Consider the following 23,065-nt stretch of genomic DNA (forward strand, 5'->3'; position numbering starts at 1 on the left):
TAAGCTCCCTGTTGCTTCTGCTTGCTTAGTGGCTGGAAGAAATCTCTGACCCCTCAGCAAGCAGAAACAACAGGGCACTTTCAGTGCCCAGAACTGAAAGTTAAGCTCTGAGTTGCTTCTGCTTGCTTAGGGGCTGGAAGAAATCTCTGACCCCTCAGCAAGCAGAAACAACAGAGCACTTTCAGTGCCCAGGACTGAAAGTTAAGCTCTGTGTTGCTTCTGCTTGCTTAGGGGCTGGAAGAAATCTCTGACCCCTCAGTAAGCAGAAACAACTGGGCTCTTTCAGCACCCAGGACTGAAAGTTAAGCTCCACGTTGGGCTGACGTTGAGCTAGGGGGCACCTGCAAGAAGAGGCCATTCTGGCCCTCAAGTGGGTCGGCGGGGGTAGGGGGTGGATGGCTCCATTGCAGACAGGGCAGCGTAGGGTAGGCTGGCGCACACAAGTGGTGGTCCCAGCTACAGTCAGGGGATCAGTGGAGAGGTGATGTTCGCCTGCAGGGGTTTTCTGGCCTGGTTTCTGGGTGGGAGCTGTGCTTGGGCAGCGTCGGCTTGCCCTTCAACAGGAAGAAATCCGAACTGGAGGTCTTGTAGCCCCAGAAGTCAGTTGCGACTTGGTGGTGCCTTCCACCCACCCCCCTTGTCCCGCCGGGCTTGCCTAGCTGGATCATGCTACAGGTAAGGGCAGGAGACAGTGCGGCACGTATCTAAACCTCTGAGTGGCTCCCCACCAGAGCTGCTGGAAGAGGGGTGGAAAGGGATCACCTTGGGGCAGCTGTGGGGAGGGGGGAGGCTGTATGGCAGTGAGCTGACAGCTTTCCTCCTCAGAGGTGGTAGAAGAGAAGGCCATGGAGGCTGAGGCTACTATGTGCCCCCTGAAAAAAATCAGGGCCCCCCTATTCTTCAAATCCTGCCTATGGGGCTGAAGCCAACCAACTTAAAAAGAACATGTGGAACCAGAGGAAAGGGGCAAAAAGCCAGCCCATCACCCTTTCCATTGGCAAATGTAGGATGGGAGGGAAGCCAGAAGCCCCTTCTCCTTCTCTCCTTGCAGAGCTCCCTTGAAGCTCCAAACAAACAAGCACTTTTAAAGGTGAGTTCCCCTATGTGTGTCTGCAAATCCAGTAATGCACTTATGACCCAACATGTGTCAGGTATATTGTGTAGTTATGCTAGGGCTGCCAATCCCCAGGTGGGGGCAGGGGATCCCCCGGTTTGGAGGCCCTCCCCCCGCTTCAGGGTCGTCAGAAAGTGGGGGGAGGGGAGGGAAATGTCTGCTGGGAACTCTATTATTCCCTATGGAGATTTATTCCCATAGAAAATCAGGGAGAATTGATCTGCGGGTATCTGGAGTTCTGGGGGGGGGGCTGTTTTTGGGGGTAGAGGCACCAGATTTTCAGTATAGCATCCAGTGCCTCTCCCCAAAATGCCCCCCAAGTTTCAAAAAGATTGGACCAGGGGGTCCAATTCTATGAGCCCCAAAAGAAGGTGCCCCTATCCTTCATGATTTCCTGTAGAAGGAAAAAATTGAAAAGGTGTGCCGTCCCTTTAAATGTGATGGCCAGAACTCCCTTTGGAGTTCAATTATGCTTGTCACAGCCTTGATCTTGGCTCCACCCCTAATGTCTCCTGGCTCCACCCCCAAAGTCCCCAGATATTTCTTGAATTGGACTTGGCAACCCTAAGTTATGCCCTTAGTTAGCAATCATACTCTTTCCCAGGCCTCAGATTCAGTGGGAGCTCACAGGAGCACAGCTCCTGAACCCTTCTGAGAGTTCCACCTCCCTGTCCATTGAATAGTATTGCAGCTGCATAACAATCCCTGGACGAGCTCCACCATCTATTTTTCTACAAAATGGCCCCTGCTCTTTCCTAGGTATACTTCAGTTAGGGAAAGGTCTAGAGATCACTGAGAGAACATTCTCTTAAATTTTCATCACTCCTCAGGGAAGCTAATCGTATGAAACTACTTTATGTTTATAGAACAGAAAGGGCTTTACTTCGTTCCAGTCTATCATTGTTAGAAAGTCATGTGTTTGCATCAAGCCTCATATGTGAAGACACTAAGCATAATGCAATAAGGTTATAGAGGCTCTATTTTACTAACTTTTCCTATTGAAATAACTGACTTTGCCTTATTTCATATGAATGGTATAGCTATTATGGCTCTGCAGTGTTTTTCTTATCAGTAATGATGATTTTTCAAAATATACTGTAGAGTTACCAATAATACAAAATAATTGTCATCATTTCTTAGTAGAAATCATTCCTTTCACAATGGGGAAATGTTTGGGATTTGGATGTGTATGCAGAGCATACAGCAGCTATATCTGAATACAGAGACTAGGAGATGGGAAGTGTATGAAATCTTGAAAAGTAAAAAGTCTTTTTAAAAACTTCTAAAGCTAGAGCACTCTTTCCAGTCTTAAAAAAGCCCTAAAACTGGAGTACTCTTCCTCACCAGATACACACTCATATACAATCAAGTACTGTATTCTTTGCTCAGAAATAGTCAGGAGTTTTGAACATCCATCCTGACAGGGTAATAGATCACAAGCACTGTGATGGAGGACCAGTTCCAATCTATCATTGTTTTTCTCCATGAAGGAAAATATGTCAAAATACTTCACTGAAATTTCGTTGTTGTACATTTTCCGGGCTGTGTGGCCATGGTCTTGGCATTGTGAGACCTGACATTTCACCAGAAACTGTGACTGGCATCCTCAGAGGTATAGCCCAGAAAACTGGAGTTCTCTCTGGTCAAATTGAGTAGAAGTTGGTAGGCAGGTGATTTATATCTACTCAGGTAGGTGGGGTACGGCTGAGTCATTATCTTGTGGGAGCTTCCTGGGCTGTGACATGCTAATGGACGAGCTTACCTGAGGGTGTTCTTTTGTATATGGATTGGCTATAGAAATTCTAATCTTATCTGTACTGCTGTTGTAAAATGTAGGGCGTTTTGTGGACAACACATCCAATTACCATGTTAGATTACACAGAGAAGCCATTGAAATCCATAAACAAACACAATTTCAACAGGAAGGAAGGAAGTTTTAAAATAAATAGGGCATGGCTTCGAGTCCTGAAAAACACAAAATGCCCTACAGCTTACAACAGCACTACAAATAAGATTAGAATTTTCTGAGTTACACCTCTGAGGATACCAGTCAGTTTTCTGGCGAAACGTCAAGTCTCACAATGCCAAGACCATGACCACACAGCCCGGAAAATCTACAACCAATGGACTCCAGCCGTGAATGCCTTCGACAACATACTTCACTGAAATGCAAAATCCATTTTTATCTGGTTTATTTATTTATTTATTAAAACATTTATATCCCACTTTTCCTCTCGGTTCAAGGCAGCTTACAATAATAGTTAAAACCGCCCCCGCTAAAACCAAAGAAAAAAATAGCAAGCCCTAAATCTCTCACCATCTTCCTATACTTCCATCGATCTTTAATAGGATTCTTGTACCCTGCCCTAACGGTTTTCACATATATTCTTTCATTTATGAATAAATGTCATATTAGAATAATCTCTGACATATTAAGCCCTCATCTTTCTGCCAAAGCAATGACTGATTTCAAGGAACTGAAAATGGTAGGAGAAAACACAGATGACAGTAGAACAAAGAAACAAGGCCTGTACCATACTACCTTCAACTATCTGACAAACAACTGTTAGTCTTCAACTTTAAAATGATGTTTGACACTATTATGTATTTATTAAGTTTATATCCCACCCTACCCCATGAGTGGGCTCAGGGCAGCAGGACAATAAAACTGATAATATAAAATAGTTAAACAATTAAAACAAGATGGCACTAAAACACTAGTAGTCCAGTATCTCCTATAACATTTGAACAGGCAATAGCAGATGGCCTGATTTGTAGCAGTTTTAATCAGATGGTGGTAGGTACCCTAACATACATAGAGGGTTCAATAAGTAAAAGCATTGTTCAGGTACCAAAAGACAGGGCAGGCTAGGATGCCTGCCATCTCATCTAAAGTCCTGGTGGAATAGCTCTGTCTTACAGGCCCTGCAGAACTGTAGTAGCTCTTGCAGGGACCCTGATCTCAAGTGGAAGTATGTTCCACCATGCTGGAGCCAGAGCTAGGGTTGCCAGGTCTATGCTGAAAAATACCTGGAGACTTTGGGGGTAGATCCAGAAGAGGGCAGGTTTTGGGGAGAGGACAGGCCCCAGCATTGTACAGTGCCATAGAGTCCACCCTTAAAATCAGCCATCTTCTCCAGGGGAGTTGATTGCTGGCAGCTGGAGATCAGTTGTAAAAGCAGAAGATCTCCAGGCTCCACTAGGAGGCTGACAACCCTAGCCAGAGCCAAAAAAAAAACCCTGGCTCTGGTTGAGGCTAAGTAGACATCTCTTGGGCCAGGGATTACCAGTAGTGTGCAATGCTACTCTGGGGACACATGGGGAGAGGTGGTTCCATAGATATGTTGGTCCCAGGCCATGTGGAGCTTTAAAGGTCAGTATCATAACTTTGAACCTAGAGATGTTATCTTCAGTGCAAACTACTATTTGTTCTTTACAGAGCTTTCTTTCTGGTAAAAGAGGTGCCAAGAATGGGTGCCCCTTTTGATTTTTTAAATGTTTTTTTGAGAATTTTGTTTCCATGAATAGGTTCTGGAATGCCATTCCACTGCGTACCCCCAGGAGAGAAAAAATCCCTGGTGGTCTATAACTTTTATGGTTCCTCCAGAGAACACTAGGAATTGTAGCAGAGTTAAGGAGAATTCTCTGCCTGAGAATTCTAGCTCTTGCTTACAGAGCTACAGTTTCTCAAGGTCCCCGAAAACAATGAATAAGTCTTGCACTAGTTTAAAATATAGTTGAAATACAGGTCTGTCCTAAGGCTTTTTTCTTCCTTTCTCCCCTTCTACAACTCTGTAGTAATATCCTGATGTTTTGGACTAGAAATTAGAAGAGAAAACGTTCTCACCTCCTTGTCATTGGTCAATCCCAGTTTGTCTAGATCTGCAACACAGTAGTGGATGTTGGACATGATCACTTCCACCTCCTCAACCTGGAAGTATAAACCATGCATCATCAAGAACTATCAGCGATACAATCTTCATTCATACAGGCATCCTTTACAGCTAAGGAAGTAGAGTTTACAAGAAACATGGAACTGCTGCCAGCCTATCTCTCTTTGCCCATCTTACTTATAACATCTAGGTGAAAGACAGCATATGATGTATGCAGTGGTACCCTATTCTCATGTGGGAAAGATGAGTTGGCTTTATACCCCATTTTCTCTACCCAAAGGAGTTTCAAAGAGGCTTACAATCTCCTTCCCTTCCTCTCCTCACAGCAGTCATTTTGTGAGGTAGGTGGGGGCAGAGAGTGAGAGAACTGTGACTGGCCCAAGGTCACCCAGCAAGTTTAATATGGAGAGGTGGGAAATCAAACCCAGTTCTCCAGATTAGAGTCTGCTGCTCTTAATCATTACTGTGAAGGCAGAGCAACGGATAGTGCAAAAATGTCACATCACAAATTGTTTTTACTCAGATGTGGTATGGCAACAGCAGAGCGGCTTAGATCTGTTTCCACAAAATTTCTCACATTCCTAATTCCACTGCAGTCCAAAGTGCCCCCCCAAAGGCACAACATTTCTGGAGGTATTTGTTAAATGTTTACATAGCACAGGACTCTATTCCTTTAGAGAGTTGTCACCAGCCAGAGCAGACATTACTGTCCTGGATGGACAAATGGTCTAACAATATTAAATAGCATCATATGTTTGTGCTCCAGTTCTTCACAAACTCTGGCATAATCCTCAGTTTACAATGTAATGTGTTCTAAGAGCAAACATTTAAAGGCAGAAATAATTATACAGACTTGTGGAATCCTCTCCAGGATGTATGTCTGAATACGGTTGACAGTCCTCTGGTAAGAAGGTGAGTAATGGCCTGTTTCAGGCGGTCCAGCAAAGGCATCTAGGGCAGCTTCATGGGCAGTTCTCCTTCAAAGAAATGCATAATAATCAGACATTGGGTGATAATCATTTTGTATTTATTCAGAGGGTAGCCATGTTGGTCTGCAGCATAACAGCTACATCTGAGTCCTGTAGCACTTTAGACAACTTAGAGAAGATTTTTGGGGCACAAAGCTTTCAAGAGTCAAAGCTCTCTTTGTCTGATGAAGGCAGCTTTGACTCTTGAAAGCTTATATTTCTGAAATCTTATTGGTTTCTAAACTGCTCCAGGACTCAACTCTATGGTTATTTATTTGTTTGTGTATGAACTTGCGAGACAGCAGGCCAGTGGCCAGTAGTTCTGACAAACTACATTAAATTTTGAAGAAGGGAACTGGCACCTTTACTAAAGGGTGTTAAGTAGGAGCTATGGAGGCATTGAGGCTGTTACCACCCCATGGTGCAGGTGTGTGGCTGCTGGCTGGTTAGCAGCACATGGAATGCACACAGGTGATTGCATCACTGGCTAGCACCAGGTGCTACTGTTCTCTAAACAGCCATGTGACTCTGGAGGACAGCAATGATGGATATGCTGCCTCCTCTTGATGGTCTTCAGGAAGTGTACTGGTTCCCCCTCTGAATTCAGCAAAGGGTGATGGTAGAAGCTGGTCCTCCACCAATGAACCACCACATGAGCTGCTACAACAAGTCCTTAATGTTTCACTTCCTCCTTCTGTACCATCTTCAACTATGCACAGTCAAGGACATAATATCTAGGAAGTGATTTTTCACACTATTCAGGAAAGCAAGAGAGAGGAAATAGTTTTACATGACTTGTATGTAGCTGCTTGAGAAATGTTTTCTATGTGATCATATTAAGCATGTTACATGGGGCCCAGTGAATGGTCTAGGAGTGCTCAACATCCCAATAGAACTGTGTGTGTGTGTGCATGTCTATGGACTTCATCAGTCCCTTGGATGGAAAAACCACTGGGAGCCCTGATAAAAGCATGTTATGGGAATAATACATAGTGTTTTACTGGGGGTGGAAAGTGAAGCTAACATCCACTTGGCAAGTCAATAGTTGCGCTGTTTGTCCCTTTAAAATGTGGTGGTGAAAATAATTGGTGTAGAGTAGACAGGCACTTCCATATCAGAATTGTACGGTGGAAGAGGGCAGAGATACTAAAGAATACAAAAACTTTACAGAGTAGAATTGCTGCAGTTTGCCACTTTTACATAAATTGTGGCTAGAGATGTAATCCTTTGCAACAGGACAGTAAAGCAAGGAAGTGCCCACTTTTGAAAGAACAAAAAAACCCAGGTTCACCAAATTGTGTGGGCAAGAGGGGAATTCTGTTGCCTGTCATAAATTCAACATCTGCCTGTGACAGCTGCACAGCTGCACTGCACACAGCGACTGCAACAGCATTAATGTGGTATCTGGAAGGAAATATATTGCATTCTCCCTAGAACAAAATACTGCAAGAAGCAGTCTCTTCAACAAACGTGGTATACATAACAAAAAAAATGTTGATTTCTCAAAAATTATATAGGAAGATCCTTAGAAAAGAGGAATCATTTTCATAAATAACAATGTTTTTAGGATTTGCAGATTTGCAACATAAAAAGCTTGTCTGCACATTTGCATATATTAATTAATTTAAATAAATACAAATTTAAAACACGGCTTTGAACAATGCTGAGCTCTAAAGAAAACAAGTTAAAAGACCAGTTTAAGATAACATCCCAAGAAGGTTTAGGCTGGACTTGTGTTGTGCAGGGGTTGGACTAGACAGCCTTGTTGGTCCCTTCCAGCTCCATGATTCTAGGAACAGCATGCAGTCAACTACAATGAACTCCACAAGAAGCCATGTTGGTAAAGCCTCTCTTAACTACAGCTCTCTGATTAAACACCTTCCTTATCCCAGTCCATTACTGCATAGCAGTATGCTTTTTATCCTGTTGTATATTGGACTATCCCTTTACTATGGAAAATTTTAGCTATTTATTATTTATTTACAGCATTTATACTCTACCATTCTTCCCAGTGGGGACCTAAAGTGGCTCACATTGTTCTCCTCACCTACATTTTATCCTCATAACAACCTTTTTTAAACAGGACCAAAGGTTGTGTACAACGGCATTCTCTCCTCTTCCACTGTATCCTCTCAACAACCCTATGAGGTATGTTGAGAGTTAATGAGTGGCCCAAGGTGAGCAAGGAAGCTTCCAAGGCAGAACAGGAATTCAAATCAGGGTCTCTAAGACACTATACTATTTTCTAACCAGTATACAACACTAGATCTCATGGGTATGTAATTGAGCCACACACATTCTATTCAGTTCTTGTCACCGTATCTCAAAAAGGATATTGCAGAGATGGAAAAGGTGCAGAAGAGGGCAATCAAAATAAATAAAGAGTCGAAACACCTTTCCTATGAAGAAAGCCTCAAGAGCCTGGAATGGGGAAGGTTTATAGAGTTATACATGAGGTGGGAAAATGGATAAAGAACTTTTCTCCCTGTCACCTAATACTAGAACTCTGGGGCATCCAACGATGTTGGTGGGGAACAGGTTAGGGACAGACTAAAGGAGATACTTCTTTACTCAAAGAGTGGGCATTTTCACACTGACCTTACTCGGGAGCGACGTCCCTCTTCACCATGCAGCGTCTGCGCGGATTTCGCACTAATTTCTCCACAGAACCCGGAAGAGCCGCAAAGTCTCACGGCTTTTGCATCGCAAATGTAAACTGGTTTTTGGCCAGTTTACATTTGCGACGCAAAGGCCGCGGGACTTTGCGGCTCTTCCGGGTTCTGCGGAGCAATTAGTGCGAAATCCGCACAGACGCTGCGCGGTGAAGAGGGACGTCGCTCCCAAGTAAGGTCAGTGCGAAAACGCTCAGTGATTACTGTGTAGAATTCACTGCCAGTGGGGGTAGTTATAGCCATGAGCCTAGATGGCTTTAGAGGGAATTAGACAGATTCACGGAGGATAGATCCATCAGTGGAACTTAGTCATGGTGACTAAGGAAAAGCTTCATATTCAGAGACAACAAACCTCTGAATATCAGTACTAGTGGGCAGCATCTGGGGAAGGCCTTGGCCAGGACAACCAATGGCCTTTGTGAGAAACAAATACTGGATTTAGATGGTCTGATCCAGCCCAACTCTTCATATTCTTATGCAAAGAGGTCCCATAGGCTTTTACTGTACCACATGCAGTCATAGTCCAAGCATCCTGTGCAGTCACCATAGCACCATTTGACCAGTGTTTCTACTGACAACACCCGGTCTCTCCTGTCTGGGAGTGTGGTGTATTTATCCTTGAAGAAGTCTGCAAAGCCTGACTGGGTTGTCTTCATAATTTTCAGATCCTTAATGCCAGAGAAAACATTTGGAGGACCTATAATTCAAAATAGAAGAAATTAAAAAAAAAATTTGCAAGGAAATTATTTCAAGCGAGCAAGGGTGTGCTCGAGGGCAACAATGCAGATAAATTAAATTTCTGATATTCCTCTGGATCTTAATTTGCTTTGATATTGTTCTGTTGTGTTTGTAGTTTCTGTTACAGACATGTCTCACCAAACCTGTAACAAAGCAGCAAAGGATTCTGAGAGAAGTCTGCTTGACAGATTTAGCAAGGCATATTTTAATACACTTGCACAGGAGCAGGGGTCTTGCAAGTAGCTCTGCTTTGATTCAGCAGCTCACTGTGCAAGATGATGCTTTGCAGTGCCGGATTTCAACTCACAGCTTTTTTTCAGATATTATAATAACAATGTGATGGTCAGCAACAATGAGTCTCCCCATCAGTTTGCTAACATCTGGGTTTTTCTTCCCATGTTTGAGATATTTATATCTTTATTTCATCAGTTTATGTCCTTTAGTTTTGGCCTCTTAGGGCTCTCAAGGGGGGTTGTACTATTTTAAAACATGATTACAGAAATTACTTAACTGAAATAATGTAGTTAAATTATCTGATTTCTGTATTTACCTCCAAAGGCATGGAAGTTTAAATACTTTCAAAGAACCACAAGGATTGTGCTGTCTTTTGTCAGGAGCCTGAATGAACTAGATAAAGATCATCTGAGCTTCTTTGTCTCCTTTTTACCAAAGAGGGGCTATGATAACAAATAGGTCACAGTCACATTGTAAATTATGGGGACTAAAGTTCACTGGAGCTATTGGACAAGGCCTGGAGAGATTTGGGTTTAAATCACAGCTTCAGCCATGAAGCTCACTGGGTGAACTTGGGCCCCGAAAATCTCTCAGCCTGGCCAGGAGGTAAACACGTGTGGTGAAAACCCTATCTATACCAATCTGAAGGCAGAATAGGACTGAAACACAATAAAAGGACTGAATTCTGGATTGTTTTCTCACCTCACAGCAAGGGTTGAAATGGATATCTCTAATATTTGCAAACTAAAACAGACACCACTCCCCTTTCTCTTTTTTACAGTAAATCCTTAAACAACTCCAACTGTTCCCACTTCTATTCACTTGGCAAATGAAAATAAGATACTGTGGGCAGAATAATTATTGTCTTACCATTCAAATTCCGTTCCACTTCACAAAAGCGAACTCCTTCAGAACTATAGAGAAAAGCATGGGCATGTGGGACACCATCCTAGACATTAAAAAGGAAAAAGGAACTTTGTAAATCAAACCGCTGTGTCTTTTGTTGAGGCTTCTAAAATGCCAAAGTTAAGTGACAAAGTATCAGCAAGCAAATATAATATGAAATATTGAGGACACAAACCAGTACTTCACCAGGTTCACTCCCTCCATTCCCACTGATTCCCATCCTCCATCAGCCTCTTTCCTGGGAGGAGAGAGCTGTATATGCATAGGGCATAGGCTACTTTGTGTCCCCAAATTTACAAGATCAATGTACCTTTTCCAGACGTTGCCATGGTACCTCTTGGATAAAGATGTTGCAGTATATCACATGGCAATATTGTGTGAGGAAGTGCTCACACAGTTCGAGGCCAAACTCCTCTATTGTTCTGATCTAGTGAGAGAAAATATGTGCTCAGTATATTCAGTTACTACATTGAGATATGTATTTAGAAAAGGTACTGTGTGGATATAGAAAAAATAATTGAAAACAGAGTTGCCTATCTGCAAAGTCATGGCTGACAAAGGCCTATCCAGACCAAGATCCAGCACCCAACAATAAGATCTGCACAAATCCTGCAATCACAACATTTTGATCAAGGGAATGAATAGTTGTGAACATAGATGCAATCAGTTCCATCCGATATCCATAACCTGAAAAACCCCCAACAAGAGGCCCGCAGGATTTGACTTGTCACATAAAGTCTGGAAGATGGCTAATAGAATACAAACAGGCTGTGGTAGTTGTGCAGACCTGTTGTTTAAATGGGGCAAAATGCCAGGACCCGAATGCAATCATGGTGCAACCTGCCCAACTATTTTCCATCCAACTCAGGAATGTGAGCATCATGCTTTCCAGGGAGATGTGACAGAGCTCTTTGAACTCTCCCCAGCTGTGACTGAGTGGATTGAAAATCTAGATATTAGTATTTAGAGGGAGGGATTGCATATCTGTTGTATCAACTTGGTTACATATTTTATATTATTACGGTTTTCCAGTTCCAGCTAATGAGGGAGGACATCTGAGCTGCAGTGCTGCTTGTTTGGAACAGTATTTTAATTTTATTTTATATCCATTCAATTGCTTTTATCCTATCTTGTATGAAATTTTTAAGTGAACTGTTTATCATATAATCTCTTGTGGGGTGGCCAAATGGAGCTCTCCCATTCCATGCACTCCAGAAACCATTGGCTGATCACAGCTCAGTCAAAGTCTCTCACCGCCCATTGGCTGACTCTCCTGCCCCCACCTGCTCAGGCCCAAGAAAGTTGAACAAACTACCAAAAGCAAATTCTTACCTCATCTCCCATGCCTCTCTGTGTCCTCTCTGTCAAATGGCCTCAGAAAGGACTGCTGCTATACTGCAGCCTCACAAAAGGTGTCATGGCTGCCACCAGCAACAGACCTCTGGCACCCTATCAACAGCACACACACACAGTCTGCCAATACAGGCAGCCTCCAAAGACCACCAAAATAGCCAGGGAGCTGTCCCAACTTTCCTGCCTCTTTCCTGTCACTTCCTGTCTCCCTTCTCCCCTCAGCCTCATCCCAGGATGGTTGGCTGAGAAGGAGATATGGTTGCCAACTTCAGATTGGGAAATTCCTGGAGATTTGAGGGGTGAAACCTGGAGTGGGTTGGGTGTGAGGACAGATGGTGCCTCAGACAGGTACAAGGCCACCCTCCAAACCAGCTGTTTCCTACTGGGGAACTATTGTGGCCAATCTCCAGGTGAGGGCTGAAGATCACTCAGAATTATAACTGTTCTCCAGATGGCAGAGATCAGCTCCCCTTGAGGCAAGGGGGGGAAGTGAATGCCTTCATTTGGATGGGTGGGAAGACAACAAGGGTGGGGGGGGCACTTACTCAGAAGCCAGGTTGGTGGGAAATTCCTGGAGATTTTGTGGTGGACTTTGAGGAGAGCATACAAGTCAGAGCTTCAGGGTGGGGTCTGCTAGACCCAGGTTCTTGCTGTAGAAGCTGACTGGGTGATTTTGGACCAGTCACTGAGTTATTTAGATCAAAAGAGAGAGAGGAGAATGATGTAAGCTGCTTTGGTTCTCTCCTACCCATCGTGGAGAAAGACTGTTCTTTTCCTATGTAGAGGCTGCAGAGAGAGGGAAGGTGATGAAAAGCTGAAATCAGAGGGACAGATAAAGGGAAGGAGATAGGGTTGTCAACTCCAGCTTAGGAAATTCCTGGAGATTTAGGGGGTGCAGCTTGGAGAGGGTGGGGTTTGAGGAGGCCTCAGACAGGTACAGTGCCATTTCTTCTTGGGAACCTCTGTTGGCAATCTCCAGGTGAGCATTGGCGATCACTCAGAATTACAACTGCTCTCCAGATGGCAGAGATCAGCTCCCCTTAAAGTGGGAGGGGGGAGTGAATGCCTTCACTTGCGTGGGTGGGAAGACAGCAAGGGGGGGCACTTGCCCAGAGCCTCCTTCTAGAGCCCATTGTATTTTTCTTCACAATGGGCCTTATGCCTAGTCTTATTATATACTTCCTGTGCATAACTCTGCCATACAATCAATCAATCAATCAATCAATACTGTGTCTTGTTATTTAAACCAATTTTATTATACTGCAATATATTGTAATAATACTTATTAAAAATAATACAAATACATTACATTTTTCTCCTCCCTCCCCCCTTTTTCATGACCCTCGACAGTGTATTTTAATTAAATTGCTAAAAATAAAAGGTAATTTTGTCAGTTAAAGAATCTTCATAAACAAATTCTTAAAACAAAAAGAAAAAAGGAAAGAAAAAACCATATGTTATAATTATAATCCATCTTCATTATAAGCCTTTAGCCCTTATAAAAAAAAGTTGAAAAAATATGTTCACATAGTCTCGCTTTTTGACTGTAGTCTATTTACTATTCCTCTAAAGTTCAACCATTGTCAAAATTCGCCAGATATTCTTTAACCTTCCATTGTTTTTCAACATATTTTTGAAATTTTCCCCACTCATTTTTAAACTTCTCTAGATCATATTCTTTTAAGATTCTTGTAAGCTTGTCCATTTCACTCCAATGCATAACTTTTAAAGTCCAGTCCCACTTTTCTGGTATTTTATCTTGCTTCCACATCTGCGCATATAATGTCCGTGCAGCTGAAAGCATGTACCAAATTATCGTTCTATCTTGTTTCAGAAATGTTTCCATTTGTTTAAAGTCTTGTAGCACTGCTTTCTCCTGCATTTTTTTTATAGTGGAATCCACTGTATCAGTTCTTGAATCTTGGTCTTTCACCTTTTCTTCTACCTCCTGCTTGGGAGTCTTTCCTGAGATCTTCAATTTCTTTTTTAATTTTTTTTTTAATTTCTTCAATTTCTTTTTTAATTTCTTTTTTAACCGCCTCTGCACTGGATTCAATGTCTTTTTTTAATTCCTTCTTACTTTCTGTTATTGATTCCTTTATTACTTTTGCCAGTCTTGCCGCCATAGCTTCTATTGCCTCCTGCCATTTAGCCATTTTTGCTTCTTCAAGTGACTTAGCCCTCGTACAAATCTGCTTTGCTCCTGATTTATGCACAGACATCACTGCCTGCCCATTGCTAAAATAGGCTCTGAAGTTGACCTTACCAAATTGATTTCCAATTGCACAGTCTTATAGATTAAAGCATGCCCTTTTAGATGAGCCCAAAATCACCATTCCCAGAGGCTCCTGTCGAGATATTATTTTTTTTAAGTTTTATTATCTTCAAAATGGCATCCACAGCTTTTCTGTCCCTTTAAAAAAAAAAATTCCCTTTTTCACCTGGAATGCTCCAAAATTAGTTCAAAGTATATAATCCAATAGATTTCACCTTTTAATGATGATATCTGCTGTTTTAAAGTCCTGTTTTCTTTTCTTTTATTTTTTTTGAAATTTTGACCTTCTTTTAATGGCCGCCGGCACTTCTCTATGATTTATGGTCCTAGAGAGGGCTAGGAGGCTTGCAGTTTTCCCTTCTCTTAATGGCTACTTTTTTCCTGTCTTGCCACGAAGTCTTGTTTTCGATGGTTGAGAAGTCTCGTGTTATTTCTATGACACCATTTCCTGTGACGTCTTCACCAAGTCAGCTTCTGTTTTGGAGGGGGTTGTCTGACCCGACCACAGGTATTCAAAACAAAAGTTGTTTTTCCTCTTTTAACCTTGTTTTCTCGAATTTCATTAGTCCCAAATTTACCCCCTCTTTTATCTTCTTTACTTTAAAATAACGTAGTTGGATCCAGATCTTTGTCTTTATTTCAAATTAGTCTTATTTTAGTCCCGGAGTGATAGATAAAGATCTTTTACCTTTAAAGTCGCTATCCTTTTGAACACCGTTCTCTTCAAAAATAGATGTTAATCAGTTCCAAAGAAGCTTTGAATCCTGGTGAATTTAAGTCAATTTAATGACCCCAGAAGTCCTCTGTAGACGTTGGAATGCAATCCTTCTCCGGGGACTCTTCAAAGCCAAAAAGGAATCCCACTGGGATTCCTCGTCAGCCAAAGTAAATCCCCTCAGAATTTCATATGCATGTCTTGGCCTTCTTCCTGCCTGGGAGAAGTAGGCAGCAGGTGTTAGGGTCACCTTCTCTGCCCAGAACAGAGGTTCTGGTCTGCTCCTCTGCTGAGAAGCAGCTCAATCCTCCATGACCCAAACCCAGAAGTCCTAATCAATACTGTGTCTTGTGATATGCTCAGGTCACAACACATGGTTTTGATTAAGGGAAACGTCCTGGATAGTCTTTATTAACCCAAATGCTCTTAATATTCCATGGCAAGAGGATTTACTGTTTAATTACAAGCAGATGAATTTAAAACTGCTAGCTGGGATCCAGAACACTGCTTATATGTGTACAAGAGGCTTGCACTAATTCAATTGAGTTTTGGGCTTTCTCTTTGTACAGCTAATCACTACAGTCTGTCATTAAATTCCTTTTGAAATTTCTCACAGTTCATAAAGGAGTTTTACAACCACCACAGAGTGCTTGTTTAAGGAAAACAATACTGAAGTTCTCGTGAACTCACATACCTAGTGCTATGGTTCTTTGAATTCTAGTCCATAGTAAAATTTCCCCCCCTTTCATTTTCACTCAATTTCCTATGTGTTATGTCATGAAAGAGAAAGAGTGGCTCCTAATTTATCTGCTACATGCTATTGTTTATCTTACCTTGGTTAATCAGAAATCTGCTGTAAAATTCATATTGCAGCAATGAAAACATGCCTTTATGTGCTAATGCAAATCCATTAAAGGTTTTTAAATTATCCAAAAATAAGAATTAAGGTTCCCCTCCCCCAGTTTCCCTAAACTTAAATGTTCCTGATTGGGTTTTTTTTTAAATCAAAATCACCTTTCACATCAAAATAGTAACATTTGAATGATTTTTTTTCTTTTATTACTGCTTGTAAATGCATTATAACAGCAAATTTCATTTTCCAGTCTTAACTGACAGGTGTGTAAGACTAAAATCATAAGCTAGCAATCCTCCCTGAGGCTCCATCTATCAATTACAAAATCTTTGTGTTTGTTGGGGAACATCACAAGGGCTTTACATCACATGTGCAATGGGAGTTTTGTGTCTCCCAGACACTCACCTGCTCTTTTCTGTTTGTGGCCAAAGCAAGTTTTCACTTCTCCCCTCCTCCTGGTTTTTGGTCCTTAAAGGGTCCCATGAAGTTGCTATTCCTTCATTGTGAAACTTATATGTAGCCACATAAGTAACATTTTTTTTTCAGAGAAGCCAATAGCAGGCCATGGGATGGAGAATGCAAAAACAGAGGGGTAAGGATAGGTTAAGTCTTCATGTTATTCCCCAACAAACTCAAGAACTTTCTAATGTGTAGATGAAGTTTTAGAGAGAAGTTTTTAAGAACATTTATGTCGTCCTTTGGGAAAGCATTTTTGTATGCATCACCATAGTAAATACGTCACACAGTTGCTTGATACTTCCAGGTCACCAATTTGCTGGCATGATTCATATGAAATCATAACTCTGATTAAAGCTTGCTTCCCCCACCCCATTTCCCCCACTTTTTTTTGTCTGAGAACTTGTTTTCTAATTGACAGGAAACACATCAATACAAACCATAAACACAATGTTGATACACAACCAAACATAGTCACATAAAAACATACCCCTCGGCATTTTGCAAAAGCCTGGATTGTATTCTTGATGGTGTCTGTGGGAATGACACACGAATTGTCACTATTCACATATTCATTGACATTATTCAGTCTTATATGTAAAGAGATTTCCAGTTCTTTGATGCAGTGTATCTTGCCCTCTCGTCGAATGTACAGGAGCCTCACTGCATTCTTGCCATATTCAGAATTCACATATTCCAGATCCTTAGGCTGTAAAGAAAATATCAAACGTTGTTAAAATTATAAGACATATAAGACATAAGTTATATGAATTAAGACAAATCTCTGAGCCCATATTCATAAATGGTTAGAGTATGTTTATTGCTTTACTAAGAACATAGAGGCACCTTTCACATTACTGTTCTGGATTGGGGCCACCATCTAACACATGAGGAAAAAATTTCTTTCAACGCTACCTACTTTCTCATAGCATTTGGTCAGCGCCAGTGCTGAGGTGCTGGCACAAGGCTGGTGGCCCAGGTAGGCACCGCCCCCACCTTGTTGCCTGCACCCTTCCCTCCCCTCTTCTGGAAGCCGGGAGACAAAGCAATGGCAGCCAGGCAATGGCAGCCGGCAGCACACTCTGAGGCTCAAGAGCTGCACTGTGCCACTGGGCTTGGCTATTTCCCTCACTGCAGAGGCGAGGCCCCCACCTGGCATCCTCCCTCCCTGGGCTGTGCTCCAGGCAGCTGCCTAAGGCTGCCTAATGGATGTGTCAGCCCTGCATTTGGTATAACTCTCACTACATTATGCTGTCTGCATTTTTTGAGTAGAGATGCATAGGAACACCATTCCGGCTGGCTTGGCATCAGGGAGTTTGGCCTAATATGCAAATAATTCCTGCTGGGCTTTTCCTACAAAAAAGCCCTGTGGGAAACATTGTGACATAATGGGTTTGGCCTAATATGCAAATGAGTTCCTGCTGGCTTTTTGTACAAAAAAAGCCCTGTAAATACCTTTCCTTTCCATCTTAGACTATAACATTCTGTTAACATTTATATTCAACATTTCTACCAATAAAATTAACTCTTTTACTTTGGATACTTGGACCTTTTCTGCTAGGCTGCCGCAACAAATGGCTTATGCAACAGCAATATGATTTTTTAAAAATATACAGATGTTGGCTTACATGATGAGCTACCTGACTTGTAGTAACATTTTGACTTCTAAAGAGGTTACATGAGGGCTGCTTTTGTCTTTGCATTTAAATAGTAGAAACATCAGCTAAATTTTCCTGAAGCACTGACAATACGTTAAATCTCCAGGCTAGAGTCCCTTCTTGTACTACAGGTTCTGTGTGAAAATTACTCCACCTCACCTGTCAGTTTAACTGCTTCCCTTAGTGGATCTATCTCCAGGGGCAGGTGGACAGGGCTGACACCTCACCTCACCTCTCTCAATAATTTCACTTGTGGGTAACCTTCCTCTTTGCTACATATTTCTCTGTCTGTGGGGATATATTGATCTTTGTGCAGTAGAATATTCAATCACGCACGCTAAAATTATACAGATATGGGATTCCTGTCTCTGTGAAAAACTAAAAGGCTCAATTTGGACTTATGTTAACAACCAATTTTTGACAATAGCTATAAGGTTATTAGTCACCCCAGAGTTGGAAATGAATGGTGCTTGCACAGGGGACTACCCTTACCTTTTTATAAGATTAATTCCACACCAGTGGATCTGTGAGCAGTCAGGTTCCCAAATTGGAGCATTGGTAACTCCAACCCACACATTTAAGGAACAACAATAGTTTCAATCACTATTTGCCCATGGTATTAAAGAGGTCTGAACCAGAACTGAGGTTTTGCCAAAACAACAACAATATTTCTACATTCCCACATAGAAAGAACCTGTTTTATGAGGTACTTGTGTTGCTTCTCTTTTGAATGTACTATGGTTCCTGATCAAAGCAACACTATATGTGACCAAGTGCCACAATAGTTTCCAGTAATAGCTTAGTGTGAGCAGAGTGGAACTCATAAAAGCCATGTTTCTACTACAGCCTGCTGTGTCCCTGTAACCATATCCTGGTGGTGGTAGTGGAGTGGATGGGGGCCTATAAACAGCATGAGAAGTGAAGTGGCAGGTCTGCATTGGGGTGGGGCAGACAAATGGTGAAAAGGGCCTCCTCCTTTCCACTGGTGAAAGTGTCTTCCATCAGCAGAAAAAATGGTTAGGATCTAAGTCAAAACTGGACATTCTAAGGCAAGGTGTTTCTGACACAAAGTGCACACTCTCATACTACAAGCAGTGAGGGCCTATATAACCAATTGTGGCACTGTAAAACATGCACACAGAACAATAAAACCAAGGTTATATCTGCAGAGGCTGTTCAAATTAACAGAAAGCAGGGCCTAGAAAAGCAGGAGTAAAATATGACTAGAAACTGACAAGTCAGCACAAAGGCTATGATGATCTCAGTATCTAAGGTGATTCCAGTTGAACATATACTGTTGATGTGGTTGCCCTAACAGCAGTAGCTAGGACTAAGCATATGATCCTGTATTTCTTGTGTTTCTGTCAAGCATGCTGACAATATTGTAGGAAGTCTCATGTAAGACACAATATTTCTCAACCAGCATTGAATCAGTATCTGCCTTGAGCGGAGGACTTAAAGAATTTGCCCAGTGGAAGAAATATGTCAGTGAGGCATTCCAGAGAAGGGAAGGGCATTTTTTATAAAATGTAATGAGGATTTGCTGTCTAACCTTGAAGAAAACCAGGAAGTGAAAGCAAGTGCTACAAGCAGTTGTAAAAAGTTTACAGGAAAGAAAAATGACAAATGTTTTAGGTGTGGCCATAGAACCTTCACTGTAGCTACAAGAGTATCTCACATCCCATCAATATTCAATCCTATGATTTACATGGTAAAGGTTGTCCTGAAAACCAATGAGTGTGAAGTCCAACCCTAGACCAAATCTATTTTATTGAAAATGGAAATCAGCATTACTTATCCAACTGAGAAAGAAGCTATGTTCTGTGTTCCATACATGAATGTGATTGTGGCTCAGGACAGGGCCTGTTCCCTAGTGGTGACAAACTTTCAGTCTGGAAAAAAATCCATTAGACTGTTTATCTGCTTTCTTTTGATGCCCATTCAGGTTTTTTTTTTTTATTGTAGAGAGCCTTTTTGATTTAGAGGTAAGACAAAATAGTCTAGTGTACTACCAAACTAGCAGGTGCAAAACCTAGCTATCATAATAGCTATTTGAAAAACATAGAGCCAACAATTTAAATGTATGAAAATGTATGAATGTGCCAATCATAGCATATAATCATGCATGGCTATGAAGACTTAAAAAGTTGCAAAGAAGAATTGCTCTGGAATGGAGCACAGAAGATAACTTTTCTCATTTTGAACATACTGTCTTGAATCCAACAAAATCCACTCATAGAGCAAGCACTGCAGAATGAAACCTTCCCACTTCCCCCTCCCGCTGCAGCCCACTGAGCCTTTCTGAAATTTTGTTGGAGGTGGGGTCAGGAAAAGAGCAGCACCGTAGGGTTGCCAGGTCTCCCTTGGCCACTGGCAGGGAATATGGGTGGGGGGGTATGGTTGCCAGGTCCAGCTTTGAAGACTCCTGAAGATCTGGGGGTGGAGCCTGAGGAGGACAGGGACCTCAGTGGAGTACAATCCCATAGAGCAGGGTTCCCCCCCCTCAATGGCCCAGTTATTTTGACACTTCTCCTTCGTGGCCCACTAAAATTTGGGGGTGGAGCCAGGAGACAAGAAATGATGTACAAACATGCTTAAAACTCTTGCAATATTTTGTTTAGGAAAGGTAGGAGAATAGGGGGATTTTGCAATGCAATTTTAAAAATAAAAATCAAGAAAAAGCACAAGGGGGGGGGGGAAGAATGACAGAGACAGTTTTCACACACAGCTTACCTTGCAGTCACAATCCTGTTCCCTCCGCAGCATCTGTCGGATTTCCCACCATCTGCGCCGGAGATATAGGAAGTGCTGCGGCTTTTGCGTAGCAAATGTAAACTGGGTTTTAGCAGTTTACGTTTGCTACGCAAAAGCTGCGGCACTTCCTGTAACTTCGGCGCAGATGGTGGAAAATCCGACCAGATGCTGCGGAGGGAACAGGATTGTGACTGCGAAGTGAGCTGTGTGCGAAAACGGTCAGAGAGAGAGAAGGAAGGAAGGAAGGAAGGAAGGAAGGAAGGAAGGAAGGAAGGAAGGAAGGAAGGAAGGAAGGAAGGAAGGAAGGAAGGAAGGAAGGAAGGAAGGAAGGAAGGAAAAAGACTGCCTGACAGAGAGAGAAAAAGAGAGAGAAGAAAGGAAGACGGGGAAAAGACTGCCTAAGAGAGAGAGAGAGAGAAATAGAGAGAAGGAAGGAAGACAGAGGGAAAGACTGCCTGACAGAGAGAGAATAAAAGAAGGAAGGAAGATGGGAAAAGACTGCCTGACAGAAAGGGGGGGGGGTGTAATAAAGCAAATAGGGTTGTTTTCTGGTGCCCTTCCAGACAGTGAAATTGACCTGGGGTAGGGAAGGGAGGGAGGAGGAGGAAATTAGGCGTTTGCCTCCCCCCACGGTGTCCTGCCTAGCTTGCCTCCCCTTATCCTCCCTCCCTTCCCCACCCCAGGTCAATTTCAATGTCTGGAAGGACTCCACTCTGGGCTGTGTAAAGACAAACCCCCCCCCATCGATCACCTGATCGGAGAGGAAAGCGACTCTGAGCTCACTCAGTACCAGGGCAGGCCAGCGGCAGCAGGAACCAACCCCATCCCAAAAGGGGACTGCTGCTGCAGAGAGTAGAGCTGAGCCCCAAAGCCAGCCTCTCCCCCCCCCACCCTGTGCCTGATCAGAGGGAAGCCATGAGGAGACTAGGGCCGCTTCAGCAGGACCAGGCTGATTCTAGCACGTTGAAGGAGACTTCTCTCCCTCCCCTTCCAGAAGGAGAGAGGGGCGAAACTCCTCCTCCTCTAGCCTGCTTTTCTGAGAACGTCAAATCAGGCCGGTCCCTGTTGAAGTGGGTAGGGCCTCCCAGCTTCCTCTGATCGCGTGGGTGAGGGAGGGGGGTGGAGCATGGCTTGGGCGCTGGGGAAAGGAAGGGAGGGGACGGGTCCTGGCGATGGCGGCAAGCCGAGGTTCGTTGTACGGGGGGGGGGTGTGACTGAGTGGTGGCGCTGCTCTGAAGGGTGGAGGGGTTGGTGGCAGCGAGGGAGGGTGTCGGAGGGCAGGGAATGGGGGCCCAGCTGCTTACAGGCCACGGACCGGTCCCAGTGCGGGACACAGGGTTTGGGAACCTCTGCCATAGAGTACTCCCCAAAACATTCATTTTCTCCAGGGGAACTGATCTCTGTAGTCTGGAAATGAGCTATAATTCCAGGGGATCTCCGAGTCCCACCTGGAGGCTGAAACCCCTACAGCACAGACAGCAAGAGGAGGGTCTTCAGTGGGAGGGGAAACTGGTGAGAATTGTCCCCCCAATTTCTGAAAATTGAAGGGCTGTTAATTCTTCAAAACCTGATAGTTAGATACTATCACTTACCTGCTTGTGCTTGCCTTAAAGGGACTTTGTATAATATGAAGTACTTCACCTTGCATTGTGTTGCAAAAACACTGTATGATACAGAGACCACATGGGCCACACATACCAGGTCATCACTTCAGAACTATAGTGTGAAATAGTGACTTCCATGTATGAATACCCAAAGCCACTGAAAAGACTTCCTGATATCACTGATATATTTATTGGTGCTATATGCCAGTTTTCTTTCATTGTGAAACTTGCAGCAGCTTAAATAGAATTACCAAGAAGTCTCTCATCTAAACACCAGAAATGAACAAATATGTTTACTTGTGTTTTTTTCATACATTTTACCACAAGCTGGCTCTCAAATTGGAAATGCCAGCAATAAAAATGGATGAATCATTTGTATTGCTGGCATTTCCAGTTTGAGAGCCAGCTTGGTGAAGAAGAAGAAGATATTGGATTTATATCCCGCCCTCCACTCCGAAGAGTCTCAGAGCGGCTCACAATCTCCTTTACCTTCCTCCCCCACAACAGACACCCTGTGAGGTGGGTGGGGCTGGAGAGGGCTCTCACAGCAGCTGCCCTTTCAAGGACAACCTCTGCCAGAGCTATGGCTGACCCAAGGCCATGCTAGCAGGTGCAAGTGGTGTAATGGTTAAGTGTGTGGACTCTAATCTGAGAGAACTGGTTTGATTCTCCACTTCTCCACATGCACCTGCTGCGGGTCAGCTGTATTTTTCATAGATATGTCATCTCAAGAGCAGTTCTCAAAAGAGCTCTCTCAACTCCACTTACCTCACAGGGTGTCTGTTGTGCGGAGAGGAAGGGAAAGGAGATTGTAAACCACTCTGAGACTCCAAGTGAAGGGTGGGGTAAAAATCCAATCTCCTCCTCCTCGT

The 23,065-nt window shown here is 43.0% G+C and overlaps 1 protein-coding gene across 1 annotated transcript in view; it reads right to left on the reverse strand.

Moving 5' to 3' along the window:
• LOC132567659 (uricase-like) overlaps positions 1-23,065 on the reverse strand; it is a 63,985-nt gene that overhangs the window by 3,408 nt on the left and 37,512 nt on the right. The window contains exons 2-7 of the mRNA XM_060233340.1: positions 16,668-16,886; positions 10,836-10,952; positions 10,490-10,568; positions 9,155-9,344; positions 5,861-5,984; positions 4,962-5,045 (exon numbers count right to left, since the gene is read on the reverse strand). Coding sequence (XP_060089323.1) covers positions 4,962-5,045; positions 5,861-5,984; positions 9,155-9,344; positions 10,490-10,568; positions 10,836-10,952; positions 16,668-16,886 — 813 coding nt within the window. The remainder of the gene's footprint in view (positions 1-4,961; positions 5,046-5,860; positions 5,985-9,154; positions 9,345-10,489; positions 10,569-10,835; positions 10,953-16,667; positions 16,887-23,065) is intronic.

The sequence above is a fragment of the Heteronotia binoei genome, chromosome 2, assembly GCF_032191835.1.
Source record: "Heteronotia binoei isolate CCM8104 ecotype False Entrance Well chromosome 2, APGP_CSIRO_Hbin_v1, whole genome shotgun sequence".
NCBI lineage: Eukaryota > Metazoa > Chordata > Lepidosauria > Squamata > Gekkonidae > Heteronotia > Heteronotia binoei.